The 10,913-nt window shown below is 42.2% G+C and overlaps 1 protein-coding gene across 3 annotated transcripts in view; it reads left to right on the top strand.

Annotated features, from left to right (window-relative positions):
• arhgap33 (Rho GTPase activating protein 33) overlaps positions 1-10,913 on the top strand; it is a 25,855-nt gene continuing 14,942 nt past the window's right edge. The window contains exons 1-9 of one of the 3 annotated variants that reach the window (XM_079748132.1): positions 1-152; positions 2,656-2,708; positions 5,734-5,828; positions 6,143-6,227; positions 6,337-6,426; positions 8,942-9,079; positions 9,189-9,281; positions 10,294-10,416; positions 10,722-10,799. In XM_079748132.1, coding sequence (XP_079604258.1) covers positions 5,818-5,828; positions 6,143-6,227; positions 6,337-6,426; positions 8,942-9,079; positions 9,189-9,281; positions 10,294-10,416; positions 10,722-10,799 — 618 coding nt within the window. In that variant the 5' untranslated portion in view covers positions 1-152; positions 2,656-2,708; positions 5,734-5,817. Of the gene's footprint in view, positions 153-2,655; positions 2,709-4,948; positions 4,991-5,733; positions 5,829-6,142; positions 6,228-6,336; positions 6,427-8,941; positions 9,080-9,188; positions 9,282-10,293; positions 10,417-10,721; positions 10,800-10,913 lie in introns of those variants that run through there. The other 2 variants (XM_079748131.1, XM_079748130.1) reach the window with 2 other exon arrangements.

Genomic DNA, 10,913 nt, shown 5'->3' with positions numbered 1-10,913 from the left:
CGCTACAGTGTCTACCGCCATTGGAGTAAATACAATGTCGAATAGTGAATTAAGTTAGGTAGGGAGGATCTGTTCGCAGCGAGACTGGACGATTAAACCACAGAGCCTTTCAAATTCAAGCCCGCCGATTGAAAGAAGACTTGGGAATGGTGGTAAGGTTTTCCTGAATTGAGAATTCCCTTATCCAAAGGGACAAACGCGCCTTTGTTTTTGTGGTCTGTCTGATGTAGGCTACTAGGTGGCTAACGGTCGGTATTCGACGCTGGACATAATAACGCTTCATCTTGCACTTATATTGTTCAATGAGTTCAATTTCTGATGATTGGCCCCGGCGGTCTAGACATAAACCCAGCCTTTAAAAGAATAAAATGTGTGATGCAAGGTATCAACGTATAAGCATAGATTTACAAGTGTATTCACATGTACAACGCTGGGACATTGCTTCTAAGTTACATTCAGTACGTTGCCGTGTCTCAGGTCATATTTTTGGAGTAGTTTAGTGGTGTCTGCGGTGATGTGTCTGGCTGGTCTAACGTGATCCTTACTGCTAACTAGCCAGCTAGGTGTTCATGGACTAGCCGCATTGGTGTTCTTGTTGTTGCCCTTAGTGCACTTCAACTGAGTGATGCCTACAGGGTAATTGTCTCTCTGATTGGAGAGAGGGTTTTATATAAACATGGCAACTAATTAGTAGGAGTCAATTAAGGCGTTCAATCCAGTGCCCATTTCCAAAGCGACGAGCTTAATACAAGTCCCTCCCTAGCTTTTATCACAATCACCTCACAGTCTGGCCATACCCCAGACAATAACGTTGAGTCTGTACATGTATTTTATAACATTCTTTCGGTGGGGTTTTGCCGAATTTGATACAAATTCGATAACATCTATTAGCCCAATTACGGTCTTTAATCGATCGCCGACATAACGCTCACATTTCATGTAGGCTGTATTGTTCAAGCATTGGTCATGCCAATACACAGACCAAGATTAACAAATGTATTTCATGATGTAACATAGTGATGCATGCATATGCTTTATTGAGTAAGCCTATGTATTCAAATGAATGGATCAAATGTAGGCTATATAGCTCTAAGGTTTGCAAATGGTGGCAAATGTTTTTACTGATTGTTGAAACGACAGGTTTGTATTACGAAATAGCTTCGTTTTTTGAGTCTAGCAGGTTTAGCAAATCAAATATGGCCTGCCAAAATAATATGGCTTGCCAAAAACATAATTAGCTGATCAACTGATTAAGTGTAAGCAGTCCATCTTCTTAGGGAAGCGGAGACTGCATTGCTTGTAATGTTGAATTTATAGTTTAATAATCAAATGATCTGTGAGTGCAGTTCTTGGCAAAAAAAACATTGTCTTTGCTGCTCAGAAAGCATTAAGTCACAGGATTTTGACGTAGAATCTGATTGCACCTTGTGGCTCACACCCTTAATTTGCTGCTCATATAGTCTCCTCTTATGCTTTAACCAAAGCTACCCCCGTACTCCTTTTCAAATGATACATTGAGTGTGTCATAGTACAGTCAATCGTGTTTTTAGTTAAAACTCTTACCCTAACCCTAACCCTGTTAAACGGGTGCCCTCTATAAGGTTGTTAGAATGGGTGCAATTCTGGCACCTGTAGAATCCTGCCTTCAGTTGTACAAAAGGCTAAGGGAGCTAAATCCATGTCTGACTGTGCAAAGTTCTTAAATGCTTTCTCATCTCTTAAAGGGGAATAGAGGGTGGTATTTTAAGACTGGGTATAGTTTAATTAGAAGCACTTCATGTCGTTACTTTGTGGTGTAAACTTTGAGACCCCCACCCAACAGCACCAGTACCAGCCGTCAAAGTCTGCGCCTGTCCCTGCCTCTCATTTACAGAGCTTGCAGCCTGCCTGGGAACCTTTAATTTCCCTTGGCTTCTCAAAGAATAGGCTTCAGTCTGAGTATTTGAACCCATTTGGGATCCCACCCAGACTGTGTGTCCTCCACCAGGTCCTCATCTCCTAGTCCTATACTCTGGTCTCTGGGGTCTCTCCCCTCTCATACCTCACTCCTCCTCACACTGCTTGACTTCCGGTCTCAGGGTTATAAACTTGATGTCTAGTCATGCAGGAAAGCAACAATTAACAGTACAATCGTGATTTTTCGTCCAGAAATACCAAAATCACCTTAAATCAATTATTCAGTCTTGAGGTATGATTTAAGTCAGTGTTCACTACAACAATCTCAGGTCAATTCACGTCTATCACGCAAATATGGGAGGAAAAATAACAGTGACTTAGCGTCTGGAAGTTGCACTTGAGAACTAGGTGTTATGATATTGGATCAGATCTGTCGTCCCTGAATAGTTATAATACATTTATTATACAATCTGAAAAACCTTTAGAAGAGGTTATGCCTTAAAGTCTGACGTCACCAATTTGCAAATCGGTATTGGTCTGGAACATGCCTTTTGGTTAAGGGTTAAAACTTCTTTCCTGTTGGCCTTTCAATGTCTTTCAAGCAAAACAAGTGTTCTATTTTGAAAGTACAATTAATAACTGAACATAAATCGATCGTCATTGGTTAATGTTGGGTCATAGCTGATGTGTTGAGGTATGGTGAGTCAAGTCATTGCGTTTCTCTTTCTGTTTTTCTGCGTGGTTGCACATGTGGTTCAGAGAGGAGCCTTAGGGGATGTACGCAGGGACTGTGAGCTGGACGATACTGTCTGGTAAGTCCCGATGACCATTCGTGTTAATGCCTGCACTGCATTATTCTCATTTCTCATTTGTTGGAAATGCATGCAAACGTGTCTTTGCTTACTTGTTTTCTACACACAAATTGTTAAATGTCTAGTACATTGACAATAGTAATTAAATTGAATATATTTATTAACTCAAATTAAATGGGATCTACGCACTGCATGACATTTACTACTACTAAGTGTTGAATGGTTAAATTGGCAGGTGCCATTTAAATGTACGGTATGGGTTTGGCACGATGGTAACGGTTACCTTGTCCACCTGTTTGTCTGGGGGCCTGCCAAAGTTGTAATTTCCCTCTGTCTGGATTCAAGTGTGTGATGTGACTTAGGTTTTTAGTGCCGTGGCAGGGAGGGTCTGACATTATTATGTTTTAACATTATGTTATTTATAAAACCTATGAGCTGTTCACATTGTGGCACTTGCCCAAATATTGTCCAATTTCATTTTCAAACCATCCAGCATCAGCACTCTGTAGTATTTACTCACTGTTTTTGTGTCATATGGCTTTTTTTGGTTGAGGTCTGATCAGAAGCATATTTCCATGCATCAACACCCATTTCAGTCTGTCCCTTTGGAAGGCGTCATGATACTTTGTTTCTGTCACACTGACTATAGGAGAGTCTAATGGAAATCCTAGCAGCTGAAGGAGCTCTTGTTTCATTAGAACATGGAACTGTATCCCAAGTCTTTAAACCTATCCTACTACTTATTTTCTGTGAGAATGGGTGTTCTCTTTCCTAAAAAAAACATATCACATACCTCTAGCAGATCATTGGCTTTTAACCAGGTTAAATGCTGCTGTTGCCTGCCTTTAAATTAGAATAACCTTTATTCTCATTTCTTTAATTACTTTGTCTTTGCCTGTTTTGTTGGTAGACTAAAACTAATCAAAGGAATGGGCATGGGTGTAACTTTTATAGATTCTGTTTCATGCTTTATCATGACCAGCAATACTGTTATGCATTAATGACTTGGCTACTGTAATTCCCATCCACCAAAGTTATTAGCATTCAAAACTCTGCGATCCATCTACCTATCACACCTGTGTTAGAAATCCCCCCCCCCTCCCCCTGTCCATTCAAGACCTCAACTGACCCCAGTTGAACTCTGAAATTTGAAAATTTGGTAATATGGCAACCGCTGTCACCACTGTTCCCAGCCAATTAACAGGCAGGCTGGAGCATGTGTTTTTGATGCTGCAGAGTCATGTGTTGGAATGGAGTGTGCATCAGTAACGGGAGAGGCTTCAGTGTAAAACAAGACGGTTATCCATGAGTAATGCCCCCTCCAACTCCACTCAAATTTTTTGTAGAATTTAGACTACAGTTTCAACGCTCCACTCATGCCAAGCTCACACTACAATGCTATTGACCGTATTCTTGCTTCAAAGACTCCTTTAAGACCATTTCCAGCTCTAGGATAATCTGTGAAAAATCTGGAAAGAATCCTTATTCCATCCGCTGGAACAGTACTCTGAAGAAGACATGATTATTTTATTCCCGAGCCAGTCTGGATCTCATCGGGAGAGCCCAGTGTAAATTCAAAGTTTTAAATGTTGTCTGGACTTATGGCTGACGCACATAGAATCGTTCTACTAGAATCTGGTAGAACGAGTGCATGACAAACCAAACAGAAAAATACGAAACCAACTGTCAGGGACGAATGCAGCTGAACCATTTTAATTGCCCATTTTAAGTGTTAAGACAAATCAGTTATTGGATACACTTAAAAAATGCATATATGACAGGAGAGTAAACTGAAATGATCCTCTGAATCTTGCGATATGATCTGTCTATAACCCTAACCTAAATCGGCTGGCGTGTGCTGTACTGCACAGCGATTCACTTAAAAAAGACATTGGAGAGATGTGTCTCATTAGACAGGATTTTGTTAAGCTTTCAAAGAGCTATAGTGTGAGCTTTGTATTAGAATGGGCATCCCACAGCCCCTCCATTTTTTTTGTTTGTAGAAGTGAGACCACGGTTTCAACACTCCTCTAAGGATGTGCATCCAACACCACTCCATTTTGTTTGTAGAAGTGAGACCGCGGTTTCAACACTCCACTAAGGATGTGCATCCAACTCCACTCCATTTTGTTTGTAGAAGTGAGACCGCGGTTTCAACACTCCTCTAAGGATGTGCATCCCACTGCCCTCTCCTTTTTTGTAGAAGTGAGACTACCGTTTCAACACTGCGTAGAGGAATACCTTGCTCGAGGAGGAATTACAATGTCAATATGGCAACTTTGGTACGTGACTTATTCCTTTTTTAAAGTCATCTGCCCACACTTGTTTGCCTTGTTGCATGACCTAATTTATTTATTTTCTGGCCCTTTTGATGTCTTAATATTAATATATGCTTTAGAGCAAATTCAAGCCCCTAATAAGTGCCGTCAATCTGGAAACAATGGCGTCCTTAACTGAAGTTGTTTGTATAATGGGTGTAATGACATTGATGTTGTAACTAATGTTGTAACTAATCAGGTCATCTCTCAGATTGGTTAATCTAGCCTGCTGATCACATGTGTGCAGATATACCTGTAGTTATAAAAGCTTCATGGCCGTTGCATGATTGCAACACAAACATACACATAACATAAACATTAGGGACGGAGGGAGCAGAAAGGGAGTTATTGTTAATAAACATGATCTAAGCTACAATCAAATTGGCTCTGATGGCAGCAGTTGGTTGTGTATAAAAGGCCTACATGAATTAAAACCACAATGGCATATTCTTAATGCTTAATTAGCATTAAGCATTGCGAAACTCTTGTAGACTAACCTATTGATTTGGCTGTTCTCTCGGAGTGCATGTCAACACAGACCAAAACAAACTGAATCCATATTACTTGCTAAAATGGATGGGTGGTAATGGAGTACAAATAAAGTGAGTTGTAAACACAAACGATGTGTTTATAACTACACTGCTTCATTACGGTACATTGGAAATGGACCTATGCCATTATTCTGAATGGCTTTATCTTTGTCTCAGGCTCAGAGCGGTGACCCATTGGAAAGAACTGGATATCCAGTGGCAGAAGCTTCAGCGGGCGCCACGGCCAACCCTAACCTCAAAATGAACAAAAGGTAATGGTTGTTTATCCAGTCGTTCATTTTGAAACATGCTGTTGAACGCCACCCGTTATGGTAAATGTCTAGACAAAACAAAATATATTTTGAAACATCAAATGTTAATTTTTTGCGATTTGACAGCTTTTTGGGATTTCAATTTGAGTTGATGCATGAGCTATCTATAATATGTACATGATAACATTTTAAAACAATGATCAAAGTTAGCTGTTAATAAATCAAAAGGATGAGGGTACATCACAGCATCATGCCTACTGTTCCTATAGTACCTTGATATCAGTAGCAGTGTATTTGATTTTGTTTTTCTCCAGGGTGTCTGTTGTTAAAGGCCACTTCCCAAAGCTTGCAGACTGTGCTCACTTTCACTATGACAACGTAGACCTTGGCTCCATCGTGGTGAGAGTGATTCTACATTAAACATGACTCCGAGACACGCTGAACATGTGTGTTCATCCAATGTTTGTGTGTGTATTTTTGACACACGATTTGGTCTGCTGTGTTATAGCTCCAGTATCTCAGTGAACAGGACCATGGTGAAGCCAAGTGGGGGGCAGGCCCCTCCTCAAAGGTCTCTTTGGTACAGGTCACCTGCCAGGTGGGATACACACACACACACACACACACACACACACACACACACACACACACACACACACACACACACACACACACACACACACACACACACACACACACACACACACACACAGCTTGATTCCCCCATTTCCTCATCTTAGATTACTTGGCATACCCAATGGTCTAGTTACCAAAAATAAAATGCTAGAGTTTTCTTTACTTGACCCACATGGCCACCTCATTATCCCCAGGCCTTTGGATTTGGGTTCCTCACCTCTCGAGTAGCCAGTGTGTGGTGAGCATAGATAGAATGATTCAGTATGTACAGCCTGGGGAGCATACAGTGGGGCAAAAAAGTATTTAGTCAGCCACCAATTGTGCAAGTTCTCCCACTTAAAAAGATGAGAGAGGGCTGTTATTTTCATCATAGGTATACCTCAGCTATGAGAGACAAAATGAAAAAAAAAAATCTAGAAAATCACATTGTCTGATTTTTAAAGAATTTATTTGCAAATTATGGTGGAAAATAAGTATTTGGTCAATAACAAAGGGTCATCTCAATACTTTGTTACATGCCCTTTGTTGGCAATGACAGAGGTCAAACGTTTTCTGTAAGTCTTTACAAGGTTTTCACACACTGCTGCTGGTATTTTGGCCCATTCCTCCATGCAGATCTCCTCTAGAGCAGTGATGTTTTTGGGCATTCGCTGGGCAACACGGACTTTCAACTCCCTCCAAAGATTTTCTATGGGGTTGAGATCTGGAGACTGGCTAGGCCACTCCAGGACCTTGAAATGCTTCTTACGAAGCCACTCCTTCGTTGCCCGGGCGGTGTGTTTGGGGTCATTGTCATGCTGAAAGACCCAGCCACGTTTCATCTTCAGTGCCCTTGCTGATGGAAGGAGGTTTTCACTCAAAATCTCACGATACATGGCCCCATTCATTCTTTCCGTCACACGGATCAGACGTCCTGGTCCCTTGGCAGAAAAACAGCCCCAAAGCATGATGTTTCCACCCCCATGCTTCACTGTAGGTATGGTGTTCTTTGGATGCAACTCAGCATTCTTTCTCCTCCAAACACGACGAGTTGAGTCTTTACCAAAAAGTTATATTTTGGTTTCATCTGACCATATGACATTCTCCCAATCCTGTTCTGGATCATCCAAATGCTCTCTAGCAAACTTCAAACGGGCCCGGACATGCACTGGCTTTAGCAGGGGGACACGTCTGGCACTGCAGGATTTGAGTCCCTGGCGGCGTAGTGTGTTAGTGATGGTAGCCTTTGTTACTTTGGTCCCAGCTCTCTGGAGGTCATTCACTAGGTCCCCCCGCGTGGTTCTGGGATTTTTGTTCACCGTTCTTGTGATCATTTTGACCCCACAGGGTGAGATCTTGTGTGGAGCCCCAGATCGAGGGAGATTATCAGTGGTCTTGTATGTATTCCATTTCCTAATAATTGCTCCCACAGTTGATTTCTTCATACCAAGCTGCTTACCTATTGCAGATTCAGACTTCCCAGCCTGGTGCAGGTCTACAATTGTGTTTCTGGTGTCCTTTGACAGCTCTTTGGTCTTGGCCATAGTGGAGTTTGGAGTGTGACTGTTTGAGGTTGTGGACAGGTGTCTTTTATACTGATAAGTAGTTCAAACAGGTTCCATTAATACAGGTAACAATTTGAGGACAGAGGAGCCTCTTAAAGAAGAAGTTACAGGTCTGTGACAGCCAGAAATCTTGCTGGTTTGTAGGTGACCAAATACTTATTTTCCACCATAATTTGCAAATAAATTCTTAAAAAATCAGACAATGTGATTTTCTGGATTTTTTTTTTTCATTTTGTCTCTCATAGCTGAGGTTTACCTAAGATGAAAATTACAGGCCTCTCTCGTCTTTTTAAGTCGGAGAACTTGCACAATTGGTGGCTGACTAAATACTTTTTTGCCCCACTGTATATACTGGTAGATAGATACACTATCTATAGCCTGGTGAGTATAGATAGATGGATACACTATCTATAGTCTGGTGAGCATAGATAGATTCACTATCTATACCCTGGCGAGTATAGATAGATAGATAGATAGATAGATAGATAGATAGATAGATAGATAGATAGATAGATAGATAGATAGATAGATAGATAGATAGATAGATAGATAGACTATCTATACTCACCAGGTGATAGATAGTATAGATAGATACACTATCTATCCTGGTGAGTATAGATAGATACACTATCTATATCCTGGTGAGTATAGATAGATACACTATCTATATCCTGGTGAGTATAGATAGATACACTATCTATATCCTGGTGAGTATAGATAGATATCTTATCTATATCCTGGTGAGTATAGATAGATATCTTATCTATAGCCTGATAGATAGATACACTATCTATATCCCGGTGGGTATAGATAGATACACTATCTATATCCTGGTGAGCTGGGCAGCAAACTGGCAGCAATGCGTCACCCTCACGGGCAGATGATGAAATGTGATGAATGCAGTGAATGACTCTGAATCTCTCGCTGCTCCAGGGTAAGTCATGGATGGTCAGAAGGTCCTACGAGGAGTTCTGCACGTTGGACGCCCACCTGCATCAATGTATCTACGACAGGCGCTACTCCAAACTGGCACCGCTGCAACCACTGGGACAGACGGAAGACAAGACGGAGGTACCAAAGCAAAGGCAGTCACCAAAGTGCACATCGTGGTTCACTTTCTTTCCTATTGTTTCCCTTTGTTCATGTTCTTCATGCCCCACCTTACCTTCCACCCCTGCAGATGGTCTGTACTCTGCTGGCAGAATATCTCCGTCGACTGTCGGGCATCATCGACAACAAACTCAACTGTGGACCTGTGCTGTCGTGGATGGAGGTGAGGCGTGCCGAGATATCTAGGGCCTGTCAGGATTAAGGGCTGTCAGGACTAAGGCCTATCGCTGCCTACGACTATCACTACCTACGCCTATCACTTGCACAAACTGAGCCCTGGTTTGGCTAAAGAGAGAGCCTGAATGGTGACAGCTGACAACAATATATTCTGAGGCAAATTAAACTCCCTTCAAGTACACACTGTTTCATCTGGAATTCGAGCACTATTAGATTTAAAGAATTTTGTTTAGGGCTGGTTGTTCAAGGGACGAGGGGGGGTGTGCTATCGCTACGGTTACTACCCACGCCAACATAGATCTTTTTTTTATTACCCTTGTTGTGTATGAGTGTTATAACGAGCGATGTTGTGTATGAAATGCACCACGCACCCCAGCGTCTCGGAGGCTAATCCTCACCCAGACGCAGACATTCAATAATCCGCTGCTCAGACGGAGCTTCACCATCCACGCACACCGTGGTGTCATGTGCCAGGGAAGCCTTACCACCCCCCCCCCGTCGGACATGAGCGACAAAATCAACGGCTTCCCAGAACAAGCTCCACACATCCGCAGATCCACACACACACCGTGGCGTTACACAACAAGTGTCCGAGAAGCTTAACTTTCTCTGGGACTCTGCAGTCAAACCACTGTCCAGGCAGAGTTTTGCACGCAGCTCCTGCCTGTGCGGCTTTGCCGTGATGTCGATGAGTCACCTCTCCGTCACGAGAAAGACTGTTACCTGCCGTCGATTTCAGCGCGGGACGTTCGCACAGTGTTTTGGGGAGTCTGGCACCTAGGAGTTTACTCCTGTTTTCTCTTAATTATAGTCTTATTTCAGTAACAGTGATACAATGTCATAGATTACTATGTTGACGATCATATAAGACGTATAACCAAGTAAAGTAAAGAGATAAAGGGTTTTGGGTTCACAGGTTCTTCAACATAATATTTCCCATTGTTTCTAAAGGAATGTTTTCATGACCAGGCTTAACCGTGCGTACTTCCGCCCATTAGATCGATAACCGAGGGAACCGTTTCCTGCTGAAGGAGGAGGCTTCTCTCAACGTGCCAGCCATCGCTGCTGCCCATGTTGTGAAGCGCTACACTGCGCAGGCCTCGGATGAGATATCTATAGAGGTACATGCTCTATTTGTTTCTGGGACGGAAACGCTGGCCGACTATAGATATGTAGAGCACACAGCGCCCTACATCGGGCTAAATGAGGCCTTCCTCTAATCCTGGCCTTTTTATTACATGGTCACAGGTTATGACCATACTGTGTTAGGAAGAAGTACTTTCCCCTTTTTTCTTCAGTTCCGTGGGAGAATTTCCTCCATCTGGCTGTCTGCTTGGCTCTTGTTGTGGTTTAATTCATTTTTTGTCTTCTTTTTGGGGATATAAAATGTTATTGTGTTTAACAAACCAATCTTCTTGGGTCAAAGGTTGGAGATATCCTGTCTGTGATTGACATGCCTCCCAAAGAAGAAACCAGCTGGTGGCGAGGAAAGCATTGCTTTCAGGTACAATTTCACACAAGTAATAAGAAGATAAAGAAATTATGCACATCCTAAGTTAATCGAACTGCTCCGTAGATACTTTGTGAGTTATACCTGCAAATGCATTGATTAAACACG

This window comes from Pollachius pollachius (genome assembly GCF_949987615.1).
Source record: "Pollachius pollachius genome assembly, chromosome: 1".
Lineage (NCBI taxonomy): Eukaryota > Metazoa > Chordata > Actinopteri > Gadiformes > Gadidae > Pollachius > Pollachius pollachius.
Note: the sequence above shows the minus strand (reverse complement) of the source record. Positions and strands in the feature narration are given on the sequence as shown.